General features: G+C 39.0%; 1 protein-coding gene across 2 annotated transcripts; it reads left to right on the top strand.

The window, feature by feature from the left end:
- Positions 1–954: 954 nt before the first annotated feature.
- Positions 955–7,354, top strand: LOC122997280 (zinc finger protein SNAI2-like). 2 transcript variants are annotated; one of them, XM_044373328.1, is made up of 3 exons: positions 955–1,264; positions 4,409–4,840; positions 5,538–7,354. In XM_044373328.1, exons 1-3 carry the CDS (start codon positions 1,186–1,188, stop codon positions 5,714–5,716), a joined length of 690 nt encoding a protein of 229 aa, XP_044229263.1. In that variant the 5' UTR covers positions 955–1,185; the 3' UTR covers positions 5,717–7,354. The 2 variants fall into 2 exon arrangements, with proteins under 2 accessions (XP_044229263.1, XP_044229262.1); XM_044373327.1 differs by having other exon boundaries at positions 960–1,264; positions 4,211–4,840.
- The last annotated feature ends 10,065 nt before the right edge of the window (positions 7,355–17,419 follow it).

The following is a 17,419-nucleotide window of genomic DNA, read 5'->3' as shown; positions in this document are numbered from 1 at the left end:
ACCTGCATTATAATGGCTCACATGATACATTTAGTATAATGTACAATTCAACAGCACTAATTCCATCAGTACAACAGAGTCATGTACTCACCACGCTACTGTGTTTAATCATCACTTCATTCTATTTGCTTCTACTTTGCTGTTCTTTCATTTTGTGTCAACCTAACAATGAAAATCAACACTTTCTGCTGCAAATTGGTTAAAAACAGACTGGTGAGTGTGTCATGAGTCTGTTGTTACTGATGGAATTAGTGCTGTGGAAACGTACATTACTGGAGGATGTATTAGGTTAGGTTTGCATTAACAGCCAATTAAAACAGGAAGGCTTCTTTCTACGAAGATATGATCAAATATAACACATTTATTTAGCTATATAACATAAGAAATTAGGGGGGAAAGTCTGATTTAATATAAGGCTGTTTGAGACAAAGGTTTCTCTGCAGTTCAGGAAAATAAAGGCCTTGGTCAGTATTTGAGAACTTATGCTGATCGTGTAAATTCTTATAACCACGCAAGTTTTAAAAGTATCTTTGCTGTCTTGGGTCTTGAGAAATGTAACCAGTGCCTGGTGTAGCCTGCTTTCTGTCCTCTCAACATGTGTTCATGTGATCATGGCACTGCTCTTTATCTGTTTCTCTTGAATCTGATGCTTTTCGTCTTTCATGGTGAGTGGCCGTGTGGAGTTTTTTGCAGGTCAATCAGCTGCTGTGCTGGTGTATGATTCAGTCAAATTGTTTTCCTATGTTGTAAAGACAAATGCTGCCTCTCTGCTGTTCCATGGGAGGGGGGAATTCTCAGTGTACAAAGCTGCCCACTCCAAGTGTTTGCCTGCACCCCCAGCACCAGCAGTTGAAACCAGTTTTAAGTGTTTCCGTGCCTCTATAGTGAGCTGCTATCACCATTCATACACCTGTTTTGTTGGGGTATGCTGATTGACACGCAGAGCCCGCCCCCTGCGCTTGTCCTTTCTTTCTAATTGGTTCAACACTGGTGCGTATGGAAATCCCCCCCGCGCGACCCTTGGCTCACACCTGACCGTGTCCAGTCAGCGGGAGAAGGCGCGAGGCCGCAGGCAGACCGCTGTACATCAGCACGGTCTCTCTCTCTCTCCACCGGCGACAGCTGCTTCCGTTAACCGGCGGCTGTGGACCAGCGTCACTCAGCTCCTGTGAAGAGGGCGACAACATGCCGCGGTCCTTCTTAGTAAAGAAACATCAAAGCTGTAAGAAAGCAAACTATGGAAGGCTGAATTCAAACACAGAGGGTAAGACGCTTTCTATTGGCCACATCATTCGCGTGATTCATTTTATTTTAAAAAGAAGAATTTAAGGGGAGGAAAAGTTAAAAAAAAAAAACCTCTGGTAGGCTATTTAAGTGGAGTTTTGAAGCAACAGTGGCTGCTTTTTGAGTAGGCCTATTTATATTTTTGACTATTCTTACAAAATGGAAATTCTCATGTTGCCTAAAGTACGCCTAAAAACTTACTCAAAAATAGATAGAATATGATACACTACTGTTGTTTATATTACACAACAATATTACACCTGGACCTGCTACATTACTGCTTACAAATTAGTACAAAAATCATTCAGTACTCCAATCCTCATGATGAGTCATTTCATTTTGATAGTTAAGTGCATTCTACTTCATTACTTCAACTTAACTTTGTTCTTCCTTTAAATTGTGAATGATAGGACTTTTTAAAATGGTTCAGTGTTTTTTATGCTTTCAGTTGTTTGAATCATTTCCCACCCACTGGTAATTTCCAATGAATTGTTTCAGCTTAATATATAGAAAGCAGCATTTTTTTTTGGGGGGGGGGGGGGGTTGCACCTAATTGTCAGAGATGATTGTCAACAGAGATAAATAAACCTACTTTTTGAAATTAGAAGGTCAGGTTTTGTTTTCAAGACTCAGAGGCAGCCCTATATTTATTTATAATACATACTTATAATGTTTTAAACAAACTTTCCCAGTTTCTTTTATTTATTTTGACCACTTTTAGAAATGTATGTAAATAAAATAATGCTGTATTAAGGGAAATGATAGATTTGTCTGGCCACAAACAAAATAAAAGTAGTTTTGTGTTTAGCAGGTGCAGAATCCTTCCCAAAAGAGTGAGAGCATTGTCCCTAGGCCCTTGAGAGACCAGAAGGGCCCCATTAAGAAGCCTCAAGAGCCTAAGTAGCGGCCTTCCAGGCTCCTACTGACAAATCCCTCCTTCAACCTTTGTATTTGTTCCAATACAGTCCTTAAAGCGAGCATGAGCCTCCCCCTCCCCATGCCACTGTATTGATAAACTTCCATTACCATCAGAATGGGGACAAGAAAGAACGGCTGGTAATAGGACTGAAATCATATTCATTTTAAAGGAAAAACATAAAGTGATGTAAGCTGCACAAGCTTGATCTTGGGTTTTGCCTAAAATGGACCACAGCACCTAAAAATGTATCTTATTGATTTGACTGTGTCTGTGTTTATGTGTTCTAAACTGTCTTTGTGGAACAGTTTGAGTTTTTGGAGTTGGATTTGGGGTTTGGATCAAAATTGGAATTACATAGTTCTTCTCTCCTTCCACATGGTGGTGATATCAATTTTATTCTCAGAGACAGAATATCATACCTATATCACTGAAATCTGGGTATACTTTGGAATAAGCATTTTCTCAAATATATGTTGTTTTAACACACACAGTTGTACAATAATAAATGTTATATTATAGCATAAAAGTATTGACATTTGATACCACAGTGATACCGCAAAGATAACAGTAATCTCCTCAGTAACAAATGAACCGTGGAGTAACAAGTCAACAGCTGCAAGTGAGACTCTGTTAATAAGAACAACTGCAGGCATACAATCATGACAGCATGTGGAGCCATAACATTTATTTTTAATAAGTGTATAGTGATGATTAATTTATAATAAATATGTATGTACTTTTTTGTGTACTTCAATATTTCTGTTTCATCTTTAATTTATACTTTACTACATTTATCTGACAGCTGGAGTTAATAGTTACTTTACAGAAAAGAATTCTACATACAAAACATTGTTAGTTTAGAACCCTTTTCACCTCAGTCAGCTGCTTTTGGTAGCCTTCAACAAGCTTCTGGCAGAATTCTTGTTGGACCTTTGACCTCTCTTTGGCAGAACTGATAAGAGTTCAACCAAATCTGTTTTCTTTCATAAATTCATCTTTTCAGGGCAGTCAGTGAGGTTGAGGTCAGGACTTTTAGAAGACTTTTCCAAAAGCCTAATTTTAGTTTGATTTAACCATCTCAAAACCACTTTTGATTTTTGTTTAGGGTCATGGTCCTGTTCCTCACATTTTATCCTCCAAACATACTGCTTGTCATTGTGGCCAAATAACTGACCACAAAACTCTCCTCCATGTGATCAGCAACAAACCTGAGTCGAGCTTTGAGGTGCTGATTTTGGAGCAGAGGTTTCTGTCTTTCACTGGTGCCTCTCAGCCCATGGCAGTCTAGAACATGATTAACTGAGGACAGTGGGACCTGTGTTCCAGCAGCATCTACATTATGTGGCAGACCTGTTTTTTGGAGATTCTTGGATTATATTATGGATCATCCAGACCAATTTGGCAAAGAGACCACTGTACCCAGTACTTTGTAATTAAACAATTGATTGCACTGATGATCTTGGGACCTGAAGTTGCTTTGAGATGGCCCCTTTCACTTTCTTAGATATGTGCTGAGCTCTGTAGACTCTCTACCTAACATTTATAAAAGAAACCAAACATTTGTTATATTTTGTGACAAAGAAGTAAATTTCCCAATTATTCTGTCACAGCAAACAGAGCAGAAATAACTGAAATCCCCAAACTGCCATAAGTGTCCCTGACAAGTGACTGTAAACCTGTGACCACAACTGTCTGACAGAATTTTAATACAGGACTCTTACTTTATACCTTATTCTTAAATTGTGATGCTGGTTCTTTTACATAATTAAGGATGTGAAGACTTCTTCCACCAATACGTTGTCCTTATCAAATAATTTCTGAAATCAGGGAACACAGTGATGTAGCAGAGGAAAGCTGTGTGTACAGCAGGTCAAGGCTGAAGCAGGAAGTTGGATTAAAACAGACACTAGTGGTATTATTGTTTCTGATAGAAAGTGTGTGTGTGTGTGTGTGTGTGTGTGTGTGTGTGTGTGTGTGTGTGTGTGTGTGTGTGTGTGTGTTTCACAGATGCCCCTTTCAGCACCCATGTAGACTCTCTGCAGCACAGCGACAACCTTCCTCACCATCATCGTCCAGTACCGAGCCCACAGCTACGGCAGAGGGCCCACTCTCTCTCCACCTCCTCCTCTTCCTGTCCTTTTTCTCTCAGAGGAGACCGATTGCATCTTCCACCCTCTCCAAACACCTCCCCTCTCTCCTTGTTAGGTTCCTCTTCAGAGGTTTACAGTCGAGGCCCTGCAGAAGCCTACAAACCAGCTGAATCGTGTACCAAACTGAACCTGGAAGTCCAGAGTATGACAGCAGATCACAGGAGGAGAGAGAGCCTCCTTCCTCCATCCCTCCCTCTCCTGGCCCTCCTCCCTGGCATCCCTCCTGGCAGCAGCAGCCACGAGAACTTTGAGTGTTTGGACTGTCATAAAGAGTACTTCTTCTCAGGCCTGGCCAAACACAAGCAGCTACAGTGTGAGTGGAGCACTAAGAAGTACTTCAGCTGTAAGTACTGTGAGAAGGAGTATGTCAGCCTGGGAGCACTCAAGATGCACATCAGGACACACACACTGCCCTGTGTGTGTAAACTCTGTGGCAAGGCCTTCTCCAGGCCCTGGCTGCTTCAGGGACATATACGAACACACACAGGTCAGTGAAACACACACACATTCACTTTCATTTTAGGGTGCCTTAAGCTCAGTAGAAAGTTACACTCTTTATTAAAGGGGCACTCCACCAATTTTACACATGTAGGTCACTTTACTAGTCAGGTTTAATTCTACTCAGCCTGTAGAAAGAGTTGTATAATGTCTCCTGTGTAGAGGAGCTTTTTCATGTCTGAGAAAATATACCCAGATGATGTCATAGTGATGTCATCAAGGTTATCTAAGCTCAGGCTTGGAGACTGCAAATTTACAACAGCAAGCCTGCGTTACAAACTGCATGACATTTAAATGATATGAGCATTTATGAGCAGGGAGGGTCTAACAAGAAGATGCTATTGGTTGCATTATGGAAAATGTAGATCCAGTGTTTTTGGATCTAGAATCACACTAAGGACAAAAAGTCAAGATATCTCAGCCTCTGCTGCTTTGATTTTTGACCATTTCTATTAAAAAACTGTCTCTTATGAGTCAACTTTATGGAAGAGGGATATTTAGTCACTGGAATATTGGAGAGCCTGGGAGAGAAGTTCAAACCCTTATAGAATTCTCACCACCACACACCTGGCCAATCACTGTATAAAGCTTGATTGTTGGTGTTATAAAAACAGGGAATTCATGGGGAACTCCCGCTCCCACCCCCCTGTCATTATGACTGACATGAATCTCTGTGTGTTCTGTAGGAGAGAAACCATTCTCTTGCCTCCACTGCAGCCGAGCCTTTGCCGACCGTTCCAACCTGCGAGCTCACCTCCAAACCCACTCTGAAGTGAAGAAGTACCAGTGTGCAAGCTGCTTCAAGACCTTCTCCAGGATCTCACTGTTAGCCAAGCACCAAGAAGCAGGATGCCCGCTGTCCTGACAGCCTTTAAACTTCAATACTGCAGAGTCAGCCTGCTCCAAAATACACTTCTGTCTTACTGTTGGCTGAACATCAGTAGTGTGGCTGCTGTCTGATGTTGGACAATCTCCAATGACCCTCTGGGATCTTTGCATCACTTGGTGTGTGGATCACAAAATCTGATGCCTGAGCAGTTGAACAAATGTTGTGTCACTTGATGTCTCTTTGATGTGATGACCGCCAGGGGAAGCCTGATAAAATTTGTATTAACATCTGTAACTTCCTCTCAGAAACCATTTGCTTAGTTACCAAATGTATGTATACAAACTAACATTTTATAATAAGAGTTTAGTGTTGCACAGATTGAGAACACCACAACTGACTCATAAATGGAGCAGCCACAGGTGTATATTGATGATCTTTCTGCTCATATTTCCTGCTATTTAAACTGTTCAAAATAACTAACAGTGATTTTAGAACTGACTGACAGACTAGCACTAGTACTCTCAATTAGGCCAAGTGTTTACTAGACTGTCTCAGTCATCATGGAATCTTTTCAGGTGGAATTTCTTCTGTGGTTTAGGAATTGATTTATAGTCCAGTGTCAGATCACCTGTTGATGTTGCCACCACAATACTACTGGATGTACCACAAATGATCAGGCTGTATTGTGTTTTACTCATAGTCCTCACAGTAACTGTTTTTAAGCTCTGTCATTCTCTGTGACAGAGTGGTGATTGTGGTGAGCAGAAGGTTTGCAGTGGAGATGTGTGTTAGATGCATGTTTCTGAAAAGCAGCAGATTACAGAGTCTTTCTACAGCCTGCTGCATGTTGTCATCACAGACTTATAGGAGAAAATAAGCAGCCAAGCTGACCAATTACAGTTCTTAAAGTTTCCAGGTGGTATCTCTGTAGTTCCATGTTTGAGGAGGTGTACACTAGGTACAGTGTAGACTGCAGTGTGTGTGCACAGGTGCCACTGCCATGTCATAACTGCTTAATGCACAACTATAAATCCAGCTTTAGTCCACTGTCTTGAAAAGTGAGCATTCAAATGAGCCATACCATCACTCTGGCCAACATCTAGACATGTCCTTCAATAAAAACAACATGTAGTGGACACCTGGCTCTACCTAGATATTACCATTGGCTGTGTTCAGGGTCTGTATGGACAGGCTGTTTCTGTCTGGAGAAAGGCACACGTAAATTGGGACTATGAGAAAAACAGAGAGGAAATTTCATGCTATCACCCACAGTGTAGTCAGAGGGAGGGATTACTGAGGTCAGAGAAGTATTATGTCACCCTAACAAACAGCTGTGGGAATCTCTGCATTGATGATCACCCTGCATCAGGCAAACCTAGTAAGACCAACTGATCAAAGTCAATCCAAAGACACAAAGTGTTACAGAGAAAACTGAATTAACACCAAACTCAAGTGATGGTCATGTTACATTTATTCAGGTCAGGCTTCTCTCTCATCAGCTGGAGTAGCAAGTAGCAGACTGAGTATTCAGTTACATTACGTTAGTATTAAATCACAATAAGATTTGATATACTGTATGTCATCAAGTTGTTTTTTCTGCATAAAACTGCATTTTGTTTGACATGATCTTAAACTCTGAGTGACTAAAACTTTAGAAGTACTGTAAAAGCTTTGTGCTCTGTTAAAACAATGTTATGTATATTTTTGTATTAAAATGTGATTTTCAGCAGATAAGTGCTTGTTGACTGATAATAAAATCCTGAGCTTTGTATGTATTTGTTTCAGTGAGTGACTGTGTGGAGCATGAAATGTTGGTGTCAGTAGGGCAATTGACAGGAAGTCGTCTCTACACTGAAAGTGATATATCCAAAGGCATGTTAATTCTAAACATACAATTTTACATTCATTCTCATCAGTCTCCTGAAGGACTAACAAACATTTAGAAAGTATTCCCTATCTCATAATACATTTGCATCTTTTTGCTTGCGTACACACGTACACAAACATGCTGTTGATAGATTGACTCTCAGTCATGCAGATCACAACCATGTGAGTGATGAATGTGTCTGTGTCTATATATTGTTGGATCGACAAGTTGGATCGAAGCTTTGCTCTGTTGAATTCAGCTGGCTGGGAGCTGTCAGTGCCGTGTGCACATCTTTTTTCTGACTTTTACCTTCAGCTTTTTTGATCCGGCACCTTTAGAAGATTTTTGGATGCGCATGTCTTACTCTCTGTCAAACTGTCTTAAATCACTAGTCCAAAGCTAGTTATGACACAGACTTTGGAAGAAGTAAAGTTACATTACAACTTTTGACAAGTGATAACTCTTGACAGGGTGAGAATGAAAGTGCTGTATAGCCATTTAGCACTAGCCAGTGTTAGTTTCCAGACGAAATTTGCTTGCATATCATTATCACTCAAACATTATAGGGCTGGCAAATAGATGAAATGGTGATTTAATACATAATACAGGTTTTAAGATTTCTAAAGAGGAGCACAGAGACTGTTCCTTTAATGTGTACAGATAAGGGGGGCTGTGAGAATCTACTGTAAATCCTGTGTAAGAGGCAAAAATCTGTTAGAGATGGCAGTTGAAAAGGGACTCCACTGATTCCCCATGACTCATGGGGAGTAGGCTACTACTGAGCCTGTGTCTTCTGTTAATCAATGATGTCATACAAATGTCATCAGGGGTATCTAAGGTTGGCTTGGACACCACAAATTTAAAATAGATAACCTGCTTTACAAACTGGGAATGTATAGTTTGAAAGATATTTTTTGGAGCTAAAGTCAGGATGTCTCCACCTCTGCTGCTTCCATTTCAACTATTCTTTTTAAAAATCTATCTATCTATCTAGTGCCCCAACTTTATGGAGGTGTGCATGACCTTTGACCTCTTATCAGTGGATGCTGTGAGTGCTTTCAGTCTGATGTTCACACACAGCTGATGTTGTCTGTTTCTGTGTTCATTCAGTCTCTTGTCCAGGGACAGCGTCCTTGCTGTTTCATTCATGTAACTGTCACATGTGATGTCATGGTGATGTCATATACCACTCCAATCTTCCTCTCAGAGGGGGCTCCTGTCTTTAGGTGTTAATGGTTTGTGGTAAGTGCTGACTCCTTGTGACTTTAGGACTCTAGCTAGATGGAAAGGAAATATATTGCTTAATGCAGGTTTAGGAAATGTGTGCTTTGGTTAAATGGGTATCATCTATATAACAATGAAGGTTCCAGATACAGTGAACAATGCAACATGAAGCCATCATGTACAAGCAGATTAAGAGTGGCCCAGGAAGCTGCCATAAAGAAATTCCAAAATCTATATTTGCATAATAAGAATTATCATTATCCATCAATAAACTAGGTGTATTGCCTTGGGCGACAATGTGCACCTAATCCAGCAGTTTGATAAAAAGATGATCCACATTTTCCACAAGCAGCAAGGTACTTGACTTGCTGTCACAATGTTGCGAACACTTGCCCTGCCCTACACCTGTAGCAGGAGTCTGAGCACCTGTTGTTTGCCCACCAGCATGGCTCTGTTGTGATGTAATGGAATCCTATGAATAGTAACTGTCTGTGGAACAAGGTCTAAATATTCCCAACCAGTCAGCCAGGTTCATTTTCAATACACACAGATGCTATTCTGAACCCCTGCAGTCCTATAAATACATGAAAAGCTGTTATATTAGGCATGAGGGCAGCTCTCCATCTCACAGTGTGTCAGTAATACAAGACAGCACCGCCGGATTTAGCTGCTATCAAGACATACAGCCTATTATTAGGCTACAATATTAGGATAACGGATACAGTAAAAAACGTGTGTGTGTGTGTGTGTGTGTGTGTGTGTGTCTGTGTTGGATGAGGGGAGGCAATAGAAACAATGGCAATCAGATTATGTTGGTATTTTCCACAGTGAATGTGTGAGTGTTTCCATAAAGACCCTCACCACAGGCCCTGATACCCTGCAAATGACACTGTGTTACACTTGTTACAAGACATCTGCCAAAATGTGGAATAGGGTGTGTACAAATGTCTGTGTGTGTATGTGAGTGTGTGTGTGCTAATTAGGGTTGAAGGATGGAGAAGGTCAGATGCTATGGTGAAGTCAGATGAGGGGAAGCAGAGGGAACATTTAAGGTTGTGTTTAAGGCTTTATGAGTGACATTAATGCTGACTGTTAAAATGACATTTGAACATTTCCTTTTAATGCATATGGACGGAAATTTAAATATTTAAGGTGTGCAAGGCCTGCCTGGCATTTATTTACTTATATTTATATTTACTTTTAAATGTAGCCTACTTGGATTTTACTAAGTCAAAACTTGGGATTTGTTGTGCTCTCATGTCGAGTCTTTATAAAACAAAAGAAGGAACATTTTAGCTAATACACATTTTGTGCTCTAGTGAGCTCTGTTTTCTGTATGTGTTTGAATCAAAATGAATTAGTGTGTGTGTTCATGGCAAAAGTGTGGCTCAATGACGTATTTTTGATCTACAGCTGGGTTTGGGTCTGCACATGAGATTTGATGACAATATGAAAAATATAGAATATTACTAGACATATTCATTAAAAATGTACTCCAGCAATATCTTATTGCACCTCCATAAATTCAGATGACTCACAAGAGACAATGGAAGTAGCGGAGGCAGAGATATTCTGAATTTTGGTCCCTATTATGGGCCAAGCTCCAAAAACACTGGCTCCTACATTTCCCATGATGCAACCAAAAGCATGTTTTTATTATACCCTCCCTTGCTGGTAAACATTTCTCAAACCTGATGCCCCCTTGGCATGGGATTTGAGAAAGCCTAGGCTCTCTGTTATATGTAGTCTGACCCTGATGACATCATCAGGTTTATTTTCTTTATAAATATTATCCGGCTGTTGAAGTGCTCCTTTAAAACTAGTTAAAAGGTTGGGATGAGGAGAAAACTAGATGTAAATTCACAAAACAGTGCAACCCCACCTCCTTAAAATTGTGTTTAGATATTGCTGAAGAGCTTTGCCTGATGCACTTTAAAGAAAATGTTCTTGTTGCTTATTCAAGTGCTACGTTTTTGTACAAGACACAGAGGTTGTAGTAAGGTTAGGTTTAGTCCTGTTTCATGTCACTGTTGACTTTTTCAATATTCAACCAAGAACCTTGTGTTGCCTATAAACATAAGCAAAAAAAAAAGAAAGAAAATAAACAGATATTGTTGGATATAACAAATGAAACACAATATCAGTGCAAAAACATTCAGTATGAACATTTGGAACTTTTCAGATATTTTTATAAAAAAAACTTTTGTTATGTTAATGTGGGTGGCCATGTTTCAAATTGTATTTGCTGTTGGGAATGTGTTGCATATGAACATTTTTTATCAGACAGTGTTTAAATAACCTCATAAGCACAACATGATAGGTGGCAAACCAGGCAGCCACCACAATCATGAAACCGATGAACTTCCTTTAATCTGCTTGTCTCTTCTCCTGTGGAAGGTGCATCCTCACTAAGCCAAGGTGCAATTATATATTCATTTGCCGTGACAAAAAAATAAACAAACAAACAAACAAACAAAAAAAGTTAATATGAATGTCTGTAATCATTAGATATACTCCCAGTATTGCAGTCTTGAGAAAACATTTCTAAACTTTCAATCCAAACTAGCATGCTCTAGTTAGTTTCTACCTTATTTATGCCAGTCTGTTTGGAATTAGAAAATATGGGTGTACTTAATTTAAATAGAAATATAAAAATATAGATATATAATTTGCCTAAGACAACTTATTGGAAAAAGCAAAACTTTATTTACATAACACATTTCATTCAAGGTGGAAACACAATGTGCTTTACAGAGCATGAGCTACCAGGGAAGTTGGAGCCACAAAAACAATGTAAATATTATATAATATAACACATCAGACATAAGTAAACACAGTTAAAACAAAAAGATAGTATATAAAAATAAATAATAAGATGTGGGTGAAAAGCCATTTAAAGTTAAAAAAAACAAAAACAAAACACTGGTAAAACAACACGTGATGGAACTCAAAATGTAAAATCAAGTAAATACTCTGCAATGCCATCCCGAGTCTCTGAGTTTATGTTTATGTAGGAGAAGTGAGAAAAGAATGGAGTGTTTTTTTTTTCCAGAGAGGTGGTGGTGGGGGTCTGCTGTGGTGGTGTAGAGACAGGCAGGAGAAATGGAGCTGGCTATATCTGTGCACTGCTGTGGAAAAGCAGCTCAGTGAGGTTGCAACAGGTGCTGCATGCTAACATTTCCAACTATGCCAAACCGAGCCATTACACCCCCGCCTCTTTTTCCACCACGACGGAAGCGTGTGTATGTGTGTGTGCAGTCATCTCTGTGTACATATTGTAACCCCGCTATTGCGTTAAAGGGCTGTTTCACCCAAATTACAAAAACATTCTCATCTCACTTCCCTCTAATGGCATCTCCCCATGCAGATACTATAGTTTTGGTTTTATTTTGTCCAGGTGACATATCTGTCTCTGAGATTTCTGCCTCCAATGGAGTTTCATGTGGTTGGTTACCTGGTTTCCTTGAATAATCCACAAATTCTATTCATCAGCCTTAAACTACAGTATGATAAAGAGTTCATGTATCTACTTCCATTTTAAGGATAGTGATATCTCTGCAGTGAAGCATGTTGCTACAGATTTTTGAGACTGCATAATCAATCGATCAATCAATCAATCAATCAATTTATATTTATATAGTGCCAAATCACAACAAAAGTCATCTCAGGGTACTTTTCACATAGAGAAGGTCAAGACCGTACTCTTTAATTTACAGAGACCCAACAATTCCCCCATGAGCAAGCACTTGGCGACAGCGGTACGGAAAAACTCCCCTTTAACGGGTAGAAACCTCAAGCAGGACCCAGCTCTTGGTGAGCAGCCATCTGCCTTGACCGGTTGGGTTGAGAAAAAGATAGAATCTCTTCAAGATATGATGGTGCCTGACCTTTAAGGGCTTTGTAAATTAGGAGAAGGATTTCAAATTCTATTCTAGATTTTACAGGAAGCCAATGTAGCGAAGCTAAAATGGGAGAAATATTATCTCTTTTTCTAGTTTTTGTTAGTACACGTGCAGCTGCATTCTGGACCAGCTGGAGAGTCTTTATAGACTTGTTAGGGCAGCCTGATAATAAGGAATTGCAATAATCCAGCCTAGAAGTAACAAACGCGTGGACTGGTTTTTCTGCATCTTTGGAACAGGATGTGCCTGATTATTGCAATATTATGTAAGTGAAAAAAGGCAGTCCATGGAATTTGATTTATGTGGCAGTTAAAGGACAGATCCTGATCAAAGATAACTCCCAGATTCCTTATGGTGGTGCTGGAGGCCAGGGTAATGCCATCCAGAGTAGCTATATCATTAGATAATGTGTTTCTAAGGTGTTTAGGGCCAAGCACAATAACTTCAGTTTTATCTGAGTTTAGTAGTAGAAAATTGCAGGTCATCCAGGTCTTTATGTCCACAAGGCATGCTTGGAGTTTGTTGAACTGAATGGTTTCATCAGGCTTCATTGATAAATATAATTGGGTATCATCTGCATAACAATGACAATTTATGGAATGTTTCCTAATAATATTACCTAAAGGAAGCATATACAAGGTGAATAGTATTGGTCCAGACACAGAACCTTGTGGAACTCCGTGTCTAACTTTTGCCTTCATGGAGGATTCAGCATTAACGTGTACAAACTGAAATCTGTCTGATAAATAGGACTTAAACCAGTTTGATGCAGTTCCTTTAATGCCAATTAAATGTTCCAGTCTCTGTAATAGGATTTGATGGTCAATTGTGTCGAATGAAGCTCTAAGATCTAACAGGACAAGTATAGAGAGAAATCCTTTGTCCAATGCAGTAAGGAGGTCGTTTGTGACTTTCACCAGTGCTGTCTCTGTGCTATGATGTGCACTAAATCCTGTCTGAAAATCCTCAAATAAACTATTGTTATGTAGAAAGTCACATAACTGATTAGAGACTGCTTTCTCAAGGATCTTAGAGAGAAATGGAAGATTAGATATAGGTCTATAATTAGCTAAAACACCTGAATCAAGAGTAGGCTTCTTAAGAAGAGGTTTAATTACAGCTACTTTAAAAGACTGTGGTACATAGCCTGTTACTAAAGACAGATTGATCATATCTAGTAAAGAAGTGCTCACTAAGGGTAAGGCTTCCTTAAGCAGCCTAGTTGCGATGGGGTCTAAGAGACAGGTTGATGGTTTAGCTGAACAAATCATTGAAGTTAGTTCAGAAAAGTCGACTGGAGAAAAACAGTCCAAATATATGTCAGATTTTACAGCTGTTTCTAAGGTTCCTGTGTTTGGGGATAAATCAGTGCCTGTTGAGGGCAGGAGGTGGTGAATTTTGTCTCTAATAGTTAGAATTTTATCATTAAAGAAGCTCATAAAGTCATTACTACTGAGAGCTATAGGAATACATGGATCAATAGAGTTATGACTCTTTGTCAGCCTGGCCAAAGTGCTGAAAAAGAACCTAGGGCTGTTTTTATTCTCTTCTATCAATGCTGAGTAATAGGCGGCTCTGGCACTACAGAGGGCCTTCCTATATGTTTTAAGACTATCTTGCCAGACTAAGCGAGATTCTTCCACTTTGGTGGAACGCCAAATCCTTTCAAATTTTTGCGATGTTTACTTTAATTTACAGGTTTGGGAGTTATACCTTGGAGCTAACCTCTTATGTTTTATTATCTTCCTTTTTAAAGGGGTGATGTAGTCAAGTGTTATTCACAATGAGCCTGTGGCACTATCAACAAGATTATCAATTTGGGAGGGACTAAAATTAGCATAAGAGTCCTCTGTAGTATTGAGACATGGCATTGAATTCAGTACTGATGGAATTGCTTCCTTAAATTTAGCTACAGCACTATCAGATAGACATCTAGTGAAGACATTTTTGTCTAATGGCGTGCAATCCAGTAATAGGAATTCAAAAGTTATCAAGCAATGGTCTGATAAAATAGGATTCTGTGGAAAAACTATTAAACGTCCAATGTCAATCCCATAAATCAGAACAAGGTCTAGGATGCGGTTAAGACAGTGAGTGGGATTATTTACACACTGAGAGAAGCCATTTAAATCTAATAATGAGATAAACACAGTGCTGAGACTATCATTATAGACGTCAACATAAATGTTAAAAACCTACTATAATTATTTTATCTGTACTAAGGATTAAGTTTGATAAAAACTCTGAGACTTCAGATAGGAATTCAGAATATGGACCAGGAGGACGATACACTATAACAAATATAACTGGCTGTAAAGTTTTCCAGGTTGGCTGAGAGAGACTAAGAACAAGGCTTTCAAATGAGTTATAATTAAATTTAGGTCTAGGGTTGATGATTAGGCTCGAGTTGAAAATGGCTGCAACTCCACCTCCTCAGCCAGTGTCTCGAGGAATGTGAGTATTAATATGACTGGGGGGAGTGGATTCATTTAGGCTGACATATTCTTCATGACACAGCCAGGTTTCAGTTAGATAATATAAATCAATATCATGATCTGAGATTAAATCGTTTACTATTACAACTTTAGATGACAGACATCTAATGTTCAAGAGTCCACATTTAATTGTCTTATTTTGTTGTACTATTGCAGTAGTGTTTTTAATTTTTATTAGATTTTTATGAATGAATCCTCTTCTGTTTACTTTGGATTTAATTGATTTAAGTGGTTGGGGGACAGACACAGTTTCTATGTGGTTTTGGGTGGGTAACTGCTCTAATGGAAGAGCAGATAAGCATGTAGGACTGCAGCTCTGCAGCTCTGCCTCCTGGTCTCATAATGAAAACACAACTACATTACATTCAGTGTTTTTCATTTTATTTCAGAGGAAAAGAAAAAAAAATGCTACAAAACATCCTAAGTTTTATAGTGATTTGATAAAACCCAAACAGTGCAACAGCTGGAAAACCCAGACATCCTCATCATCATCATCTCCAGCACCAGTGTCACTGCAAGCACTTTTTATTGATATTATTACTATGTGTAGAGAGAATGCATATTAATCACACTGACCAGACTCTGGATTTACATCTGTTCACTTTGCCCATTTGGGTAACATTTTATTTTAACTCCCCTATTTAGCATTTATAAACACTATATAAACAATTAATAAGTGGTTTATGAATGGTAATCAACTATGTTAACAACTACTACAAGTATTTATCAGTGCATGATTCAAATTTATACTACGTTATCTGGATAACTTGGCTGCATCATCCACAGAGGCCTTTTTACACTCAGTCCATGTTCTAGTTTTCTGAGGTTCCAGGTTTTACTCAACAAAGTTATCCGGATAACTCAGTAATCCTGCTTCTCAGAAAAGACCCCGGATCTAAATGTACAGTACACAATTATGATCAGCAGAAAATACACACTGATTTTGTTGTATAAATAATCATGTCCAACAGCACATTCTTGGAAATTAATTCATAGTAGCAGGAGGACAAATCAGTGAAGTACTTTGTTTTTCGAAAAACAGAAGAATGGCTGAATGAATGGATGGATACACACACACACACACACACACAACTACACTATAATGTGTATTAATTGTTTATATAGTGTTTAGAGAAGCTAAATATAGTATATATGTAGGTTAAAATAAGGTGTTAACCACATTTGTCTTCAAACTGTCTTCACAAATACTACCTCAGTGAAATTGACTTCAGATTGAGGAGATGGATCAATTTTGCCTGAATAGACTTTAATCTAGTTTATACTCTTGTGTGTTTCTTTTGTAACAGTACTATAAATCTTTACATCTATTGCACACAGTTTGCTTTAGTCCAGTGTTTGGGGTTCTTGTCATGGTTTCCCTCTTACTTTCTTTCTGTTTCCCTTTTGTACTTCATTGATGAAAAAGTAAAACTTTCAACTTCCCATGACATCTGGCTGGTTTTCAGTAGTGTTGTGGTGTGTTTGTCTTTCTGGCCAATTCAAAGTAATTTATACAGGGGCATTGCAGTGATTTAGCATTGCATGTCCTTACAGTTGGGGAACTTGTATAATAGAGACAGTATTAAAAAAAACCCTACATTTCGACAGCATTCAGCAGACCTTTCCAGCCTGGTAGACACCCATAGCTTTTTGTAGCAGTTTGTAGTACAGGCTGTTATAATTTTTTAGCCCCTAAACCTAAACTAAGATAATCTTGATGACATCATATGACATCATCAGGGTTATTTTCTCAGACTTGACTCATTGTGATGAGTACATTGACCTGAATATGTAAAATCTGTGGAGTGCCCCTTTAAAGCAGCTGTTAGGGCAAGATATGACATCAGGTTTGATCAGGTAAAATTCAGTCCAACTTGGCCAAGTCAATCCTTGACACTCTGTTAGCCAGTTGTTGTCTCAGTTCAAGCAGGCTACACTTAGTGAAGTTGGAGGTGTTTGGTTATGGGGCAACAGTGGTTGTGATAATGTAATTAGCAGGCTAATTTTAATTAGTTAGCTAGCCAGCTAACAGCTTGCACGTCACTATATTTAAGGATAGACTTGAAAGTGTTACTCGTCACTGGAATAGTTCCTCCTTTCCATATGCCCTTCATAGCACAACCCCACTATATGAAGTGGGGGACAATATGCACAGACCTTGTGTGTGCAAAAACACATTTTAAAGCTAATAACAAGTTTGTCAGTCTGATTTAGCCAAATCAAGCTTTTCCAAAGTTAGTCCTTTTAAAGG

The sequence above is a fragment of the Thunnus albacares genome, chromosome 14 (assembly GCF_914725855.1).
Source record: "Thunnus albacares chromosome 14, fThuAlb1.1, whole genome shotgun sequence".
NCBI classification, from domain to species: domain Eukaryota; kingdom Metazoa; phylum Chordata; class Actinopteri; order Scombriformes; family Scombridae; genus Thunnus; species Thunnus albacares.
Note: the sequence above shows the minus strand (reverse complement) of the source record. Positions and strands in the feature narration are given on the sequence as shown.

What these genes read in the sequence shown, in the direction of transcription:
- LOC122997280 (XM_044373327.1), top strand. Translation starts at nt 1,186, where the DNA reads ATGCCGCGGTCCTTCTTAGTAAAGAAACATCAAAGCTGTAAGAAAGCA. An exon ending in GCTGAATTCAAACACAGAGG is followed by an intron (nt 1,265 to 4,210) that starts GTAAGACGCTTT and finishes TGTGTTTCACAG; the next exon opens with ATGCCCCTTTCAGCACCCAT. An exon ending in ACATATACGAACACACACAG is followed by an intron (nt 4,841 to 5,537) that starts GTCAGTGAAACA and finishes TGTGTTCTGTAG; the next exon opens with GAGAGAAACCATTCTCTTGC.